Raw genomic sequence first — 19,988 nt, forward strand, 5'->3', positions numbered from 1 at the left:
CCACTGGACATAGCCAAGTTCAAGATGTACCAAGGAGCTCTTGACTTCATAAGCCAACAAAGACTTTTTTTTTTTTTTTTTTACACCTTGTGGGCTTTTCGCAGGAATAAAGCAAAAGTGAGGCAAGAACTCCATTACCCGGGACCCCCCAATGGACTCTGAACTGAACCAGCATACTCTCCATAGGTCTAAGAAGAAGACGGCCAGTGACTTCAAATGATGTCAGTAATGAGAGGGACGGAAAGAACCTCCCTGGGGAGATGCAATAAATGATTGGAAAAGACAAGAATGTTTTTGCTCATCCTCATTAGCTTCCTGACACCCAGCCTCCTCCATGAAAGGTCATCTTCCAAGGTTAAGAAACCAAAAGACCAGCTCTTTGGAGCCCTTGAGATAAGGATTATGTGGCTACTGGGAAAGGGGAGGCAGGTTCTCACTGAGGCTTGTGTGCCTCGGGACACAATCAGCTTGCTAACCAAGAAGGATGCTTGATTGCTTGGATCAGGATTTGAAATATTCTCCAAGGGCTGGGAGAAGTATATTCTAAGAGGTAATTAGAATTGGTTGAAATACAGGGCTATAAATGGGGGACTGGTGCGATTTTGCAAGAAACAGATCATAACTCAACATTCTAATGACTTTTTCTTCGGAGAAGGTCAGCAAAGCTATTAACAAGGGAAGTGGGCATGCAGAGTTCTCCATCTCAGACTGTGACTGAACTTTGAACAAAGTACCTCCATCAGGATTCTGAGTCTAATTACCGAAGCCGGCTGCCTCTGCTCAGGACCAAATGCTGAGGGGGACTAAATGGGTAGCCAGTCTGCTCCCTGACCTCCTGCATATTTCTTCCCCCAGAGCAGCAATCCCAACCTTTTTGGCACCAGGGACTGGTCTTGTGGAAGACAATTTTTCCACAGATGGGGGCAGGGGGGGATGGTTTGGGGATGATTCAAGTGCATTATATTTACTGTGCACTTTATTTCTATTATTATTACATTGTAATATATAATGGAATAATTATACAACTCACCATAATGCTGACAGGAGGCGGAGCTCAGGGGGTAATGCGAGCGATGGGGAGCGGCTGTAAATACAGATGAAGTTTCGCTCGCTCCCCGCCACTCACCTCCTGCTGTGCGGCCCGGTTCCTAACAGGCCACGGACCGGTACCGGTCCGTGGCCTGGGGGTTGGGGACCCCTGCCCCAGAGGGATCAGAAGAAAGATGCTGACACGTTCAGTTTTTCAGGCCCAATGGCCCAAAACACAGCAAATTTTGACAAAGATTAAAGTGCCCCAGAGCCAGCTGGGATTTCCCACATGGACAAAAAATGATGAGGCTTTAACAGGACCCCCTCTTTCAACCTGTTCTCTGCTCTGAGACCTGGGCAAACATGCCAGCATGCACCGTGTAGCCACAGTGGGATTTAGACAGGGGACCCGGCCCAGTGCTCCAATCTGGAAACATGGAAACATAAGACTGAGGAATTTTAGAATAAGCCCTGTTCCCCCGTTGCTGCTTTATGTTATTTGCGTACACATCTCTAAATTGCTCATTACATTTAAACTGAGATCAGGGAATATGTCTATTTACTTTTGTTTCCCCACTCTGCATCCTTCAATATGCAAAATAGAGCCCAGAATCTCAACAAATATTTGGTAAATTAAAAAATAAAAATTATCACTATTTTACACCATACACAAAAATCAACTCAAAATGGATTAAAGACTTGAACATAAGACCTAAAGCCATAAAATTTCTAGGAGAAAACATAAGCAGTAACCTCACTGGCAATGGTCTTAGTGATGTTTCTGTGGATCTGACTCCAAAAGCAAGGGAAACAAGAGCAGAAGTAAGCAAAGGGAGCTGCATCCCAAAAAGCTTCTGCACAGTGAAGGAAACCATCATCACAACGAAAAGGCCACCTACTGAATGGAAGAAGATACGTGCAAATCATATATCCGATAAGAGGTTAAGATCCAAAATATATATAAGAACTCATACAGTTCAACAGCAACAACAACAACAAAAAACTACCCAATTTAAAAACGGGCAGAGGGTCTGAACGTACGTTTTTCCAAAGAAGACACACATGTGGCCAACAGGCACATGAAAAAAGCTTCAACATCACTAATTATTACGGAAATGCAAATCAAAACCACAGTGAGATATCATCTCATACCTATTAGAATGGCTATTATGGAAAAGACAAGAAATAACAAACGTTGGAGATGATTTGGAGAAAAGGGAACCCTAATACACTATTGGTGGGACTATAAATTGGTACAGCCACTATGGCAAACAGAATGGAGATTCCTCAAAATATTAAAAATAGATGTACCATATGACCCAGCTATTCCACTCTGGAAGAACAAGAAAACACTAATTCAAAAAGATATATGCACCCCTATATTCATTGCAGCATTATTTACAATAAATAGCCAACTTATGGAAACAATCTAAGCATCACTGATGAATGAATGGATAAATATATATGGTATATATACACAGAGGAATACTACTCAGCCATAAATAAGAATGAAACCCTGTCATTTGTGACAAGCATGGAACTTGAAGGTATCAGGCTAACTGAAATAAAGCAGACAGAGAAAGATAAATACTGTGATTTCATTTATATGTGGAATCTAAATAAACAAAACAAACAAAATAAAACAGAAACAAGCTCATAGGTACAGAGATCAGGTGAGTGGTTACCAGACGGGAAGGGGTTGGGGGATGGGAAAAATGGATGACAGGGGTCAACTGTACAGCAGTGCATGGTAACTAGACTTGTAGTGGTGACCACTTTGCAGTGTACACAGATGTCTAATTACGATGTTGTACACCTGAAACTTATATAATAAAAAAAAGACATTATTCTTGGGAAGTAGCATTTTATATAAATTTTAAATGGACCTTCTTGATTTTCCAAATTTTCTTTACTATGAATTACTTGTCTAACCAGAAAAAAAAAAGTATATATACCTAAAGATTACAGTACATAGATTCCAGTGTTAAAAAATAAATTAAATAAATAAAAATTACAAACTAGGAGTTTTCAGTGGGGGCCTCAGAGCAGCTGTGAGTTCCTTCCAAATTATCCTGCTCATCCCCAGTGACCCCAGAATTTTGGGGTGGAGGGGTATTCTCTTCTTACATCCTTTCTGCTTTCTCTAGAGATTCAGCATCTGTCCTATTCTTTTGTTTGCCTCCAGGTTCATCACTGACTCTGGACGAACTTTATTCTAGACTTCTCCTGCAAACCCAGGGCCAAGATAACCACCGGAGTCGTTGGCAATAAAGCCATGTCTAGTTGCCGCTGTCCCTTCTCACTCTCCCATGGTCTCACCAAACTAAAATATTTGACCACCAGACTCTGGAATCAAAGTCCTGTCAAAGTCAAAATTGTGAGGAACAAGAGAGGAAATACGTCTTTAGACCATCATACTTTCCTTGCAGATTATTTATCACTCCCTCAATCATAATTATTCCTATCATGGCCTTTATTTATGTCTTATCATTGCCCAATGTATTATTTATGTCCTATGATTATACATGTCTAATGTTTCTTTAGATTCTAACATCACATCCTGTTACATTTATGTTGGACTTAACTCTTACTGCTCTCAGCTTTTAAAAAATTGGAGAATTAATGAGTGGCATCCTCTAACTCAGCTCCCTTGTATCTGTGGTGCTGCCCGGCTTGCATTCCACATTCCCGGGGTACCTGTGTCCTTGCTTCAGATCAGCTGAAGTCTGTTTATTTCCTGACCCCCTGGCTTTGGACACCAAACATTTACACTCTAGGCTTGGTTCTGTGAAATAGAGGTAGCAGTGCCATGCCTTAATTATTCTTCAGAGATGTTCATTGTAAGAAGATACCAGAACAGTTTTTCCAGCCCTCCTGCTGTGAAGAATTCTAAAGGTTAAGGCCTCCGGTAAACTGTGATTAGAAAAACATCAACAGAATAACGGGTATAATCACCCGCTATAATTAGCAGGCTAGTGATTCCCAGAGTAACCTGGCATTTCTGCCCTGAAGCCTCCTTCAACCCCTCAGGAAGTCTTCTGGCCAGAATAAGTGATGCTCTTCTGGCCCAGCACTTGGAGCAGGGTTCCAGGGCTTGAAATATTTCAGCATGTCCCATAATAAAGGGGAGTCCGACTCCAAAAACAAGAGAAAGAAAACGACTTACTATAAAATGGTTGGGTGAAATAGTGCTGGTTCATAAAACGAAACTGTTATATAAAATTCCAATGAGTCTTTTTGTTCCCTTCGGTATGTATAAGGTACAGCCCCATTTCTTCAGTTGCTCAAGACCATGTGGCATGGGGTGCTGGGAAGGGGTCATGTCTTTCACAGTCTGGGATTCCATTTCTGTGGTTTCTCTGCCCTCCATGACTCCCATTCTCTTCCTTCCTTTACCGTTCTGCTCTTCCTCCCCTCAAAAAATAACCTCCTTGTTAGAAGGTCTGTCATTTATACCTCAGGATACACTGGAATTCACTTGTGGGAAGAGAGAAAAGATTATTGAAATAAAAATGGCTAAGACTATTTGAGCACTTCCCATGTGCCAGGAACTGTTAATAGATGCATCATCTCTATCAATTCAGGTAAGTCTCACAACCACCCAAGGAGGTAGTTTGCTATTATTTAATCCTCATTTTACAAATGAGAAAATTAAGGCACAGAGACGTTAAGAAACTTACCCAGGGTCACACAGCTAGTAAGTAGAAAAGCAGGGCTTTGAACCCAGGCAACTGACTCCACAATCCATGTTCCTAACCTCTAAACTATTCAATCTTTTGATAACTTTTTACCATCACCTCTCTCATTTTTTAGGGAAGATTGGAGCAGAATGAGTGTTGTCTGGCCCTTTAAAACTGCCTTTTGATCCCTGTGTTCTAGCTGTGCCTGTTTGTAACCAATGGATCACAGGCACCCAGAGGATGAGAAGGATGGAGGACTGCAGAGGGACAAGCTGGTCTTCAGATTATAAAGGGAAGCCGAGAGCTGCGCAGTGGGGCTTTCAAATCGCTTTTCTCTACCCCAGGGTTTCATCAGGGGAGAAGGGGCAGGGCTCCAGGATCCCGGCTTCCACCAGAGCAGCTCTGCTTCTGGCTGCCTCACACACTGGGTGTCTGGGTAGGATTTTGCTTGAACACAGAAATTCATGGCTCAGAAAGGTTTGGAAATCCCTGGGGATTGAGCAATCACCTAGGTGTCAGGTTCCTTAATTGCTAAACTCTCCTCACAGCTGATTCACACAGCCCTGTACTCCCAGGAGGAAAGGCGGGAGGGTGTTGACCAGGGCACAAGCTGGAGTCTGTCTGCCAGCACTGTCTCTGTGACTGAAGGCTGTCCTCACCTAAAGTGGGGAGAGCGTCCCCAGGGGAGATGGACACATTAGGAAGGACTGTGACTTTATCTTCCACCCAGATAGGCAAGCCTGAAAAAATGATTAAGAGTAAATGGAAATCAGATGAATCTGTGAGAGCCTTCCAGCAAACACAACGTATTTGGATGTCCATTTCTTCCCTTGTCTTCCAAATTCCTAATTCAGGGACGCTGCTGTGTCCTCCTGTCCTCACACTATTTCTCTCTTCCTGTCTAAGCCCCATGAAATGCTTAAGACCCACAAACAGGTGTGTGTGTGTGTGTGTGTGTGTGTGTGTGTGTGTGTGTGTGTGTGTGTGTACATGCGCCACCATGCACATAGAAGATTTAAACGAGGCCAGCTCCAGACTCCCGGTTGGAGTTCCTACTCTGGGTCCATTTCTTAGCAGGGCTTCTGTGGATCAGAGGACCAATATCCTCTTCCCAATTTGCATCCCAATTCATCACATATGTCATATTCAAGGCACCCTCAGATTTGCAGGGTTCAGAGAGGCCACAGAGCACAGTGGTCAATGCTAAAGCTGGACTCAGATCCCAGTTCTATCCCTTACAAGCCGGGGACTTCAAGAGTCTTCCTAACTGAATCTGCCTGTCCCAGGTTTTTCCATCTGTAAAATGGGAATAATAATAGTGCCTGTTGGTAGGATTGTTGTTCTAAGCATAAAGCACTTAGTACAGGGCCTGGTGGCAAGAGTTCAGTCAGCATGAACTATCTATAGCTATAGAAGCTCTCACCAGCCCCCTGGGGCCCTACTCTGTCAGCCCAGTCCTAATTCCACCCCTGCTCGGGTCAGATCTCCTGACTACTATTGCTGCAAAGTACAGACAGCCACAGTTACAGAGGAGGCACAGCAGCCAGCCTTCCTGGAGTCAATCAGAAGTTACAAGGTTCCTAGAGGAGGCTGGTACTTCATTAGGCTTTCTTCCTAGCATAACTTAAAATTGAAAACGCTGCCTGAAGCATCTCGTGATCAGAATAAATATTCTTCATTCATTCACCACATATTTATTGAGCACATCTTAAAAATAATAGCCAACTCCATATCAACACACCCTGTATGCATGCTGTACTAAGTGCTTTCCATCCATTTCCAACAACGCTGTAAGGGAGGTACTGATAGTCTGTCCATTTTGCATATGAGGCTCAGAGAGGCAAGGTAACTTGCCACAGGTCACACAGCACTTGGCAGAGCTAAAATTTCAGCAGCTTGTGTTTTTTCTCTCCTCTGCCCCTCTCATCTGTGAAATGGGAGGCTACAAACCTCAATTCCTTTTCCACTAGCTCATAGAAGAATCCCCGGGATTCCATCTACACAGCACACTGAAACCAGAAGGGAACGAACGATGTTGGAGTACACATCGCTCTTTAGCCACACAAAATCCAGGCTTCAGTTTAAACTTTGCACACAAACATCCCAATCTCTGCCACAACATTCAGACAAAACATGTGAAGAAAGCCTTCCTTGTTTGCAAGCAATACAGATGTAATTGTGATAAAAATTGTCTTGGGTGTGCCTGTCTTAGCCATTTATTTTTTAAAAATCTGGGTAGGTATTTTGGGCTGCTCAAGCAAAGAGAAGCTTCAGAATCCTTTTTTTAGAGAAATGAAATCCTTTGTTTATTGTAATTAGCAAGGAGTATTTTGTAAACTGAACAACAACACTAGGCCCAAAGCACAGATAGTGTAATTACAGAGGATTCAAAAGGTCTCTAAAAATATTCATAGTGACATCAAGTCAAATCATGCTGTCCCACCTCCATCTCCCTAACACATTCACAAGGACGCCTGGCTTGGGAAGTTAGCTACACAATTTCCATTCAAACTCAGTGAAAGTTATATAGCTAACACTCCATGCAATGCTTTGAAATTTTTATTAATAAAAATCCATAGAGCCAATCTTGTGGTTAAAAGCATTTTTAGTACAGAAGCCGGGACAGGAGGAGCCCCGAGGGGTCCCTGCAACGCAATGCTGTTCGGACTTTTCCTTATGGGCACCTGGTCCACAGTATCCCCTCTCGGCAAGTAAGGCCGCTCATAGAGCGTCGGGCATCCCAGCCTTCTGTCGGCCCAGATGCCGGGCTACCCAGAGGCTCCATTAGGACCACAAATTTCCGTGGGGGCCACACGGTGGGCCAAGGAGCATGCACCCTCGGTACTGGCACTCCTGGTACTGGGGGCATGGCTTTGCCTTTGGCTGGACTTGAGACTTGGGACCTGTTCCTGGACCTCCCTGAACCTCAGTTTCATCATGGTTTAGATGGTGACAATAGTACTTACCTCACAGGGTAATTGCGGGATAAAAATGTTCTTATGACAAATGATGATGATGATGATGATGATGAAAACAGATGTGAAAGGAAACTTTGGGAGGCGATGGATATGTTTATGGCCTCTATGGTTGTGATGGTTTCACAACCATAGAGGTATATTTATCCCCAAATTCATCGGGTCTGTATACATTAAATATATCCAGCTCTTATACATCTGTCATACCTCAATAAAGTGTTTTTTTTTTAAAGGAATAAAAAATAAATAAAATACATAAAAATACTTGGTAAATGTTCACTCAATTTAAGTCTTCTTGGTTGCCTTCCCCGTCTATGTAATTTTCCCTTCTTTTCCTAATGGAATTAAGAATTGAAATGGTTGATTAACTAGCTTGGCAATAGTCTTCAGCAAAATTCTGAAAAAGGTGAAGCTAAAAGAAGAATGGTGCGCTAGCTGCAGAGAATTAAGAATTCATCTCGCCTATAGCTTCCAAAGGAGGAAAAATCCACACAGGAGGAGGGAGGGCTGGGCCCTGAGGTTGGCCTTCTCCTTGGGATTTGAGGGCTCTGTCCACTGCCTGCCCCACTGTTCTCAGGGGCCAGTATTGCCCCTTTGTACTCCAGCCCAAACATGGACCCTCCCCCAGCCCCTTGAGATAAAGCAGAGACCTGGCCACAGCATTTTTAGGAGATTATACTAATGGCTTAGGGATCAAAAAAGATAAATCAACAAAAAGTAACAAGCAGCCAGATCATCTGATTTACACCATGTAGTTTATCCATCTTTAGTAAGTGGCCCCTATGGGGATGCCTCCCTTCCCGGCAGTCCAGCTGCCTCCATGTTGTGGAGGCCACATTTAGCCCATGCCATCCTACAGGGATCTCATGAATTTCTACACCAGAGATGGTTGACTTGTAGCCCACATGTGTCATGTTCTCCCTATACTGCTCATGGCAGACATCACCAATCAACCACAGAACTCTTCCTCACTGAGAGCCGAGTAGATTTAGTACTCTAGGTATCAACTACCAATCTGTCCAAGTTAAACCAGCTTGCTTTACTCATCCCTGCTTTACACGCCTCAAAGTCCTTATCTAAAAGGCCAGAGCTAGGAGAAAGCTAGAACATTCCTTTTCCTGCCTGCCTAAAGCCCACCTTCCAAGTTCTGGTTTCCTCTGAGGACCACCTTGTGTCAAGTGAATGATCTGCAGGAAGAACTTATGCCAGAGATGCTCACACCAGCCACAGAGATGCCCTTCTAAACTCACCAACTCAAAACACACGTTCCTCTGAAAGTCAGTAAGATAAGGCTCTTCATAGGAGTCTCCTCTTGTACTTTCCACCTAACTCCCAGGTCCAGAATCAAAAACACCAGATGCCACAGTACTGGCTCAAGATGGACATCTTTATCATGCTGTCATTATTCCTCTATGGTTATCCTCACTGGGAACAGAGGAAACTGCAAGCCACTAGCTGGTGAAAAGAATTACTTTGTGCCCCATAGTATATCTCCTCAAGTTTTCAACAGGAGGAAAAATTTTCTTCCCTAAGACTAGATGAGCCCCTATTTAGGGATATGGAAATGCCGATTCTGTGGGTGCAGTTCCACCAGGGCCCCAGCTGGTGCCCGAGAATGTGAAAACTCTTCCTTCCTTCACCTCAACTTTACCCACATACTGACTTTGGGGAGAAGAATCAAAAGTCACTGAGGGCCAACTAAGCATTTTACTTATGTCATTAAATTTTCACACTGACTCTCTGAGATATGAATTCTTAATGCTCATTTGACAGATCAGACAGTTGAGGCTTAGGTTATAAATCTTTCCCAAGGTTACACAGTTTGAAACAGGCACAGTACGTCTTCGAAACCCATGCTCTTCCTACACCACCCTGGCCATCATGTCAAACCCCAGAAGGTGTGGTCAGAGGCCACACACAAAGCCAGACTGGTCCATGGCCAGGATCCTATTGCCATCATCCTTGGCCTTAAGAGGTACAAGAAGAACTCTGAGCCCTGAAAGAGGACTTTGATAATATTGCTCACCTAAGTATACTGGGGTAGTTCACAGAAGCAGCTGGCAATGACCAAATGCTGAAATCTCTCGATGACTCAAGGATCCTAACTTACTGCCTCTGTAGTCATCCACTCGATGCTGGTACATGAGAACAATGGCTTATGACCGTTCTTTCAGACCAAAGATTCTAACCACAACCTGCCTTCGCTCCCACCACCCTGATCCAAGCCCTACCCTATCTCTTCAGGAACAGTGCAATAACTCAACTCATCTCCCTGCATCCACCCTATTCCACACCCTCGTCCCCACAGTCATCGAACTCCCTGCTTGAAGAAGCCAATGGCTGCTCTTAGAATAAAACCTAGGCTCCCTGTGATGGCCTCCAAGCCTCTACCTGCTCTGGCCCCTGCCTGCTCACCTTATATCTTATTTATTTACTTATTTAACCACTTTTGTATCCGTTTCCAGTAGAAAGTTTCTGGTGGAAAAGGATATCTTTCTGTCCTGTGCCCTTCTGTAATCTCAATATCTAGCAGAGTGCCTGCCTTATGCTAAACACTCAAAAATACTGGTTGAATATCTGAATGAATGTTACCTGTATCGTGTAGAGAAATACAGAATCTCCTCTGAAACAGCTTGCTATATTTGTTGGCTTTAAGGGCCGGAAAGCTCTCATGACCTAGAAACCAGAAGACTTGGGTGTTAGTCTTTGCATTGCTACTTAAATTAACAACATGAGCCTAAGGAAACTCCTTAACTGTCCTTGGCCTCAGGTTCCCCGTCTGTTAGTTTTACCCTTTCCCATGAACTGATGTTATGATCCTATTCATTCAGCAAACTTTATTGGATGACTATTTGCAAGGTCGGTACCAGTTACTGGCAAGGCCAAGATGAGCAAGACACAGCACTAGCCGAGAAGGAACGCACAGACCATTTGGGGGCAGAGGTGGAAGTACGTCAATAATAAGCATGATATCTTACTATGTGTTCTAACAGAAAACCAGTGGAGATATAACGTGCCACAAAGGAGCAAGTGGTCGGTTCCATTTGGTGCTCAGAGCAAGGACCACTCTTTTTTTTTTTTTAAACATCTTTATTGGAGTATAATTGCTTTACAATGGTGTGTTAGTTTCTGCTTTATAACAAAGTGAATCAGTTATACATATACATATGTTCCCATATCTCTTTCTCTTGCATCTGCCTCCCTCCCATCCTCCCTATCCCACCCCTCTAGGTGGTCATAAAGCAACGAGCTGATCTCCCTGTGCTATGCGGCTGCTTCCCACTAGCTATCTATTTTACGTTTGGTAGTGTATATATGTCCATGCCACTTTCTCAGTTTGTCCCAGCTTACCCTTCCCCCTCCCCATATCCTCAAGTCCATTCTCTACTAGGTCTGTGTCTTTATTCCCGTTTTGTCCCTAGGTTCTTCATGACCTTTTTTTTTTTTTTTCTTAGATTCCATATATATGTGTTAGCATGGAGAACAGTATGGAGGTTCCTTAAAAAACTAAAAATAGAACTGCCATACGACCCAGCAATCCCACTACTGGGCATATACCCTGAGAAAACCATAATTCAAAAAGAGTCATGTACCACAATGTTCATTGCAGCTCTATGTACAACAACCAGGACATGGAAGCAAGCTAAGTGTCCATGGGCAGATGAATGGATAAAGAAGATGTGGCACATATATACAATGGAATATTACTCAGCCATAAAAAGGAAGGAAATTGAGCTATTTGTAGTGAGGTGGATGGACCTAGAGTCTGTCATACAGAGTGAAGTAAGTCAGAAAAAGAAAAACAAATACGGTATGCTAACACATATATATGGAATCTAAGAAAAAAAAAAAGGTCATGAGGACCACTCTTGAACGGGGCTTTGACGGTGTAGAACTCCTCCATAGGAGGGTCAGAGTTATGCACGGAGCACGCGCAGAGGCTTGATGCGCATGCCCAAGGAACAGGAAGTGGTTCTAAATGGCCGGTTAGGGAGCGTTTGGAGTGGCACAGGTGCAAGATGAGGTTGGACTAGTAAACTCGAGCATGGAGCTTCTGTGCCAGATTAAGGAGTTTAAATCTTACGCTGATGGAGAGGGGTTTTAAGCAGAGGCATGACCTAACTAAATGTGTATTTTAGAAAGATTACTCCGAGAGCAGCCTGGAGGGTGGATTAGGAGGGAAACACAGTGGGAGCAGGGACTGTGGAGAGCAAGCTGTAATCCAGGCAAGCAGGGTGCCCTAACGTGTTGGAGAGAGCGAGAGAAGAGGTAGAACACGCATGAGCACTGGAGATCCGCAAAGTCCCTAAAGCCTAGGACAGTTGAAGTTTTCAGGCTTGGGGGATTGGTTGAGGCCATTTTCCCAAACAGGGCACAGAGTGGGAGGAGCCTGTTTAGGAAGAAATATACCAAGTTTCTTTCTGAATCTGTGAGTCCACTCCTGCCAAAGCACACTTGGGCAGACGTTGTGGCCGCGCTCTTGTTGTTTTAGGGTGGCTGCGGGAGCACTTTTACCAAGTCTGTGTAGTTTCCATGGCTTGTCTCCTCTCAGGCAGGAGGAAAGCGAGTTACGATCGCCTCTTTCCTCATGGGGGTGCAGTGAGGCTTTGTTTAGCTATTTCGAGAGCAGTGCCACATCCAGATGAAAGGAGGTCTGTTAGTGAGGAGCAGAAGAGGGAGGACAAAGAAATGTTTAAAAAGCTGCCTGGGGATTCCCTGGTGGCGCAGAGGTTGAGAGTCCGCCTGCCGATGATGCAGGGGACACGGGTTCGTGCCCTGGTCTGGGAAGATCCCACATGCAGCGGAGCGGCTGGGCCCGTGAGCCATGGTCTCTGAGCCTGCGCGTCCGGAGCCTGTGCTCCGCAGCGGGAGAGGCCACAACAGTGAGAGGCCCGCGTACTGCAAAAAAAAAAACTTCCTGAAGGGTAAGAGACAGGCTTGCAGGGGGTTCCTTCTGGCTTTATAATGATATTTAAAGATCCAGAGATGAAAAACAAAAGGTACGGGTAGCAGAAGATATGGATTCGTTCTCTCTCCAGATGGATCAACATTTGCATTGTTTTTCCCAGATGTAAATGGTCAGGATTAAAAACCTACCATGCTTCTCCCGCAAGGGGACAGGCACATGGAGGCAGTAGAGACCCAGGGGGCTCCTAAACAGACAGCTGTCAGGTCATCAGCCCACCCTGGGCGGTGCCGTCTGCAGAGGTGTGGGGCCTGGGACCAGTCAGGCTTCAGGCAGGAGATGCAGCCCTTCACCAGCCCGGGGGCCATCGCGGGCCCCTCCACCCTTACAGAGCACCAGGGGACGGCTCACCAGGCACCACACTCCAGACGCCTGGAGAAAACAAAAAGAAGTTTGCTTGGTACTAAGCACCAGATGGCTCCCCTTCAGATAAGACTTTCCAGGTGTCCACAACATCCTTTATCTCTGCTCATCCCTGAGGCAGCCCCTTCCGACTACACCTGCCTCCTACAAGCTGCTCCTCCCCAGGGACTCTGGGAAAATGGGTCAGACCTTGCGAGTTCTGGAAAAACAACTTCTGCAGGTTACCCCTCTCTAGAAGCAACGGCACCCTCTTCTGCCTGCCTGACCTGGCTTCTTCAAACTCACTCTTTTCCTCTTCGCCCTTCCCTGCCCCGTCGCTAGCACTTGAATCTTACACATCCTTCAAGACCCTGACAAATCACAGTTGCCCCCAAAGCCTTCCTAGATCCCCCAGTAGGACTGTGTGTGTCTCTCTCTCCTTGTCCTCCTGTTGGGCTTTATTTGAAATAACCCTGAGTTAAATCTACTTGCATTATAGTTGCTGTGGTTCAAAGTTTCTCTCACACTCTTGATTTCGAGCCCTTGGAGAGCAGGGCTACAAGGGACTCATCCTGTTCACCTCTGAGTCCTGCCACTTTGAAGATGTTCAGTCAGTGTTTGTTGTGTCCATTTGAACAGGTGAGTGGAAGCTGCATGTTGTACTGCTGCCATGAGGAGAGGACAGTGTTCTCCAAATGAGTCTGTTTCTGCTAGAGCTGCCTGGATTTCATAACCCAGCATTATTGCAGGGGGACTTAGGGATGGCTGGCAGGAGCCATGGTTATAGGTCCGGGCACATCCACTGACCAGGCCCGCTGGCGGTTAGAAGGGGCAGCTTTGTGCCCCTGGGAGGAGTTCTGGCTCAGGCACGATGGGTTGAATCCGGGCTCCCTCTACCAATGTGAAGCCCTGGAATAAAAGACAAGTCTTCCCTTCTCATCCTCAATTTCTTCATCTATAAAGTAATGATAGTCATTCCTTACCTTGCAGATAATTGTAGGTGCACAATGTCTGGCACCTAACAGGTATGCAATTAGTTCTCTGAATGATTCATTCATCATTGATGGAGAATAGTAACTAAAAGAAGGCACAGCCTGAAGACGGGGGATCTACAGCCCATGAACAAGGCTGGTTCTTGTGATACAGGTTAGTGAAAATATCTAGGTGTCGATGCATCTATTACCTGGGCTGCTAAGACCTGAATTCTGTCCTGGCAACCCTGGTGCCCCCAGAATTACTTTTCTGAGCCTTGACTACACCAGGTCAAAGCTGTGATTCCCACAAAGAGTTATCACAGTAATAAACCACCACAAAGCTATTGAGTCTTTTATGAAATGCTAACATATTGCACAGCCCTGCACTCAGCCCCTAGTAAGCAAACCGTGAATAAGGGTTAGCTTTTACTAGGATCTTTTTTCCCTCTAGACTTTAAGCTCCATGGAGTCACGAACTGTGTGTATTTTGTTCCTCACTCTGTACTCAGATCCTTAACACAGAACCTAACAGATAGGAGGGTCTCAATGACTAATTACTGAAGAAATGAATTAAGACCTGTCTGGCATATTTTAACTCTAAAGCATGGAGGCCATGATGATCTATAATGTTTATTTCATTCTATGACATTTCATGATTTCTAGTCAGATCGGGGGAGCACCAATTCAAGTCAGAAGTATTTCAGCTGCTGAATCTGTGATTGCATTGTATCATGAATAAAAAATCAACATTTTTCTTCTCTTTCTCAATCTAGTTATTATCTCTGTGCAATAATTGGGGATTGGGAGAAATCCTATGTTCCTTCTTTTTTAATGTTGACCAACAAATTTGTGGACTTGAATGCATGTTAATGATCAGTACTGATTAACTTGATTTACAAGGCTGTGCAGATAACTTTATGTTGGGAATTCTGCAAATTTTCTTGACCACGGCCACAGATAGCCAGAGAACAATGTGAATGCCTGACCGCTATGAGTTTCCCCTGAACCAAAGACGCACATTTCTGACCCTGCCCAATCTCATGGCGCCAAGAGTGGAAAAAAAGATGGACGCTACAATTCTTAATGTTCCAGGCCTTGTGCAAGGACTTAGCATTTGTATCACAGTATTTCTTGTGGCCCACCAAATAAATATTCCGTGCTCTTCTTCTGAGCACACTTCCCTTCCCCCTCAAGGTTGGGTTTAGCCACGTGACTTTCTTTGGACGATGAATGACGTTTGAGCAGAGGCAATGCACGTCACTTTCGATGAAGTATTAAGAGCCAGCCTGTTATTTTCACGCTTACTTTCCCTTTGCCAGGGCAATGTGCCTCCTTCATGGAGCCTCCTTCAGCCTGGGACCCAGAGTGAAGATGACCTGGAACAGAGTTCCCAGCTGATTCTCCCTGAGTGGGTGACAGTAGCAAGATATACCTCCTTGAATGAAATAATGCCAATTGCAGCAACATGGATGGACCTAGAGATTATCATACTAACTGAAGTAAGTCAGAAAGAGAAAGGCAAATACCATATATCACTTATATGCAGAATCTAAAATACAACAAAAATGAACTTATTTATAAAACAGAAACAGACTCACAGACTTAGGAAAAAAACTGATTATCAAAGGGGAAAGGGGGTAGGGGAGGGATAAAATAGGAGTTTGGGATTAACAGATACAAACTAATATATATAAAATTAGCAACAAGGTCCTACTGTATAGCACAGAAAACTATATTCAGTGTCCTCTAATAAGCCATAATGGAAAAGAATATGAAAAGGAACATATATATATATATATATAATATATATATATATATGTAACTGAATCACTTTGCTGCACACCAGAAACTATCACAACATTGTAAATCAACTATACTTCAATTAAAAAAAGAAAAGAAATACATCTTTGGAGGCTTAAGGCACTGAAACTTGGGAAGTCATTTGTTAGCTCAGCATAACCTGAACTATCCTGACTGATGCAATATGATAGTTCATTTGATCCTCATTAAAAAACAAATCTCAGAAGCTGTGTTAGGAGATGATTCTTCTTGAGTTTCATGCATTTCTGCACGTCTTACAAGCAAAGCAATAGATCCCTTTGTTCCAGAATATCTTCTCAAGGATATTTGTATAGCAAGCAGCCCCGGAGGAAAGGGCAGGCATACTTCCTGCCCATTATAAATTTAGGATCCCTAAGCCTGGGGTCTCTTTCTTATAACACAGCTCTCTGTGCGTGCAGGCATCCATCTGAGCCATTTGCAAGGGAAACTTTTACAAATATGGTGATGTTCATGTTCTGCTGTGCCATGAGTAATAAAGTCAGTGTATCTGACCCAGAAGTCCATGTCTTCTGCCAGCATCTTTAAAACTGTGGCAGACTCACATGTTAGCTGAAAGCAGGGTAAAGTTTTAGACTTTTCACAGTTCTTGACAGCCAGTATTAGCATCACAATTTTACACACGACTAGACTGAGCCTCAGAGAGAAAGTTACCCAAAGTCATACTACTAATAACTGCAAGGTACCGTTTTCTCCGTTATTCCCTATTGCTTGCCATGAAAAAACAAGATTGTAAGTATCATTCATTCATTCCTATACAGTGTATTCCTGACTTCATTTACTCACTTATCCAATTAATGTTTCTTTTAAAACTACTTTATTTCAAGCACTATGCTAGGATGCTGTTTCCTAGAGTTCTTTAAAACTTAGCATTGAATAATCCCAACATACCCAGTTTTAATGCCTAAAGTAAGAAGTTTGATATTGTCATAATCTTGGTATATACTGTGCCCATTCAGCTGTCTTCCCCCCAGCAAGCAGATGACCTGGAGAGTGTAGCAGGGTCAGGTTTCCCATAGTTTAGTGTCAAGAGTACCTTTTGCTCACTGTTGCAGTGATAGGTCTGGAAGCTCTGGAGATTTCTGGAGGAAGCATAGAGTATGTGTAGAGTCAAAGATCTTTGGATCCTTATAAATTATGTGCTGCTCACCAAAGGCACTCGGACCCAAGGAGGGGCTCTGCTCCACTTCCCTCTCCTCTCCTAGCCCTGCAACTTGGTCAAGAGAAACTGGGGCTTAGCATAACTAAGCCACAGTAGAAGTAAGCACTTCCCCACCGAAAAGCCTCAGGGTGTTAGATCTCAGGAACATTGAGCCAGAGCCTCCCATCCACTCCCTAACTTTAAGTCATCCTTTTCTCGTGGGACTTACTAGAAAGGACTTAGGCCAATAGATCTGGCTTCAGCTTTTGACTCCAACTCTGATCTACGTTTTTAGGGTTTATAGTGCAGGTTTTTTAACCTCTCTAAGCTTCCATTTTCTCATCCATGAAGTAGAATAATAAGAGCTAATGTATAAGATTTTTATGAAGATTTGTAAGTAAGATCTTATATGTAAAGGAGAGTGTCTAGCACATAGTAGCAACTCTCATTGCCATCATCATTTAACTGAGTAGACAGAATATCCTTTTAAACAAAAAGAAAATTAGAGACTAGGTGCAGAACCACTGGCTTAAAGCCAAAGAGGGAAGATAAAGCGTGATAATTGCCTCTCCAGGGAAAAGTAATAAATCCAGGCAGCTGTGCAACTCCCACTCTGTGGCAGCATGAGAGGGGGGCTGTGTCAGAGAACGTCTGTCTCAGAACAAGCGTCCCCCATGGACAAAGCACTCTGGGGTTTTGTAAGGGGCAGAGGGAGCAGGCACTGTCCTGCCTTCCGGGAGGTTATTATCTATGGAGATTGGGACAAAGGGAGGATGAGATAATAAGAGGTAGATAATAAAGGTTGGTAATCTCTATTATCTACCAAGATTGGGACAAAGGGAGGCTTAGAAATCATTGTATTATGACAGAAACTGAGAAAAAGGAAGTAATGTGCACAAGTGTTCATGGTGGGTGAGCTTCCGTGCTGGTGAAAGGACGTTAAGACAGGCTTCAGATAAAGGTATTTGGGATGGGCACTAATAGATGAAATTTTGAGAAAGACATGTGAAAAGGAAGGGCAGCAAAAGCCAAGAGGAAATGATGAATTGGACCAGGATGGTGTCAATTCAGGAACGGAGAGCCGTGCGGTTTGGCTGGAAAGTGTTATGGGGTAAGCAGGAAATAGAGGCTACACAATGGATGACCTTGAGAGTGTGCTTAATCTGGGCCTCAATGAAGAGTGGCAGCCTCGGAACTATGTTTAAGGAAGATTAATCTGGCAACTGGGGGTAGGACGCATTGAAGGAGGAAGAGGTTGGCAGCAGAGAGATTGATTAGGTAAGGATGCAGCGCCTGAGGCACAAAGAATGGGCACCCTGGATGGGGGTGGGGGGTGGTGAAGGCCAGTGAGAACAGAAAGGTTGATCCCAGAAAAGGTAATGATGCTGGATCCAAGGAAGAGAAGCTGAGCAATACTTAAGCCATGTGGCAAGCCGTCCCTGTGCTGGACCCAGAGATGTAGCAGCAAAGCACACCTGTGACATGGTCACAACCCACCCTGTGGAGAGAAGATGTGCACCTGCAGAGCTCTGCTTAACAGGGAACAAACTGGTCAAGGATTTGGGGGGTAAACTTAAGCCGTGACTTTCTAGCAAATGAGGGGCATTATCCAAAGAACAATGGACTAAGCAAAGGACCCATGGACTAGACTGTCCTGAAAGCTTCTAAAGGTGGGCATGATGGAGGATGCCATTCATTCCACTGGTCAGAAGACTGGATTAGATCGGCTGAGGTCTCAAGGTCAGCTCGGGTTTGGGTAACTCTCCAAACCGGGACACACGGCTTCCCTAAAAGGAGATTCCAAAGGACCCTCGAGCTGGGGACATTTCCAACTCCCATATGCAGTCCAGGAGCAGAAGGAGAAGGAAACTGACTCTTGATTAACCAAGGATGTTAGTTAAGTATTTGATTGCCCCTCTCACAGAATCAGCCCAGTGGGAAATGTCAACATGGGCAGCTTTGGAGAATGAGTTTTACGAAGTAAAGCACAGCTTCTTTTTCCAGAGCAACTTGGGAGTTTGGATCAAGATTCTGACATATGTTTATGTTTTGACCCAATAATTTTACTTCTCAGAATATCTCCTAAGTAAACGATCAAAAGTGCAGACAAAGATTCACAATCCAGGATGTTTATAAAAATAAAAAAAAAATAGGGAAAACAAACTAAATTGCAACAATAGGGAAATAGTTAAATTATGGTCTATTTACAAAACGTTGTGTAGACATTAAAAATCATGCATTTGAAGAATAAGGGAAGATGTTTATAAAAGAGTGCTAAATGAAAGAAACAGCCTACTAAATTATACATACATTACAATGCTCCACAGGGCGTTGAGAAGCAAACTCTCAGGGATCAAACTGAGGCAGCTTCCTTCTTTGTACTTTTAGGAACTTGCACATTTTTCTACAAATATGTATTAACAACAGCAATAATAATAATCTTTACTGAAAACTTACTATGTGCCAGAACTTTATGTATATACCAACACACTTAATCTTCATAACTCTATAAAACAGGCACAGTTATCAAACCCATATTACAGCTGAGGAAGCAGAGGCTTAGAGACTATGTTCAAAGTTATCCGGCCAAGAAAGGGTGGAGGCAAGGCTTAAAGTCAGACCCCTGGCCCCCGTCTCCCTACACTGATTTACCACTTACCTCTCCTCCACGCTCAGCAAATATATAGGTGTGTGTAATGCTTCTAATTAAAAATGTCCTTCTTTTTCCACTGCATTTTACTGAATAAGACAGTGTAGGGTGTTGAGTAGAGGAAATCATGACCCTCAGGAACTGGACTCTGGTTTCCTGCCAAGTAATTCACCTTTTATGCCAGTGTCACCAAAACACTGATGATTGGAACTTCTTTTCTGTGGGAGGAACATGGATTATAAAAGGTCAAAGAAAATTACTTTCCGCTGTTAACAATTAGCTAATTCAGTAAATTATGTTCAGTACTTAACACTAGGACTATTTGTTAGCATTTATGAGTAGACTAAGAACAAATAGGAATGTGGTTTTTACTTTTGAATAAAATGAAATGG

At 43.8% G+C, this 19,988-nt stretch overlaps 1 protein-coding gene across 1 annotated transcript in view; it reads right to left on the reverse strand.

The window, feature by feature from the left end:
• LOC309835902 (protocadherin-8-like) overlaps window positions 1–12,958 on the reverse strand; it is a gene marked incomplete at both ends in the record, with an annotated part of 126,288 nt that extends 113,330 nt beyond the window's left edge. The window contains 1 exon segment of the mRNA XM_082675625.1: window positions 12,870–12,958. Within this exon segment, the coding sequence (XP_082531751.1) occupies window positions 12,870–12,958 (89 nt within the window).
• Window positions 12,959–19,988: the final 7,030 nt, after the last annotated feature.

This window comes from Grampus griseus (genome assembly GCF_964374135.1).
Source record: "Grampus griseus genome assembly, chromosome: 18".
In the NCBI taxonomy this organism is placed as follows: Eukaryota; Metazoa; Chordata; class Mammalia; order Artiodactyla; family Delphinidae; genus Grampus; species Grampus griseus.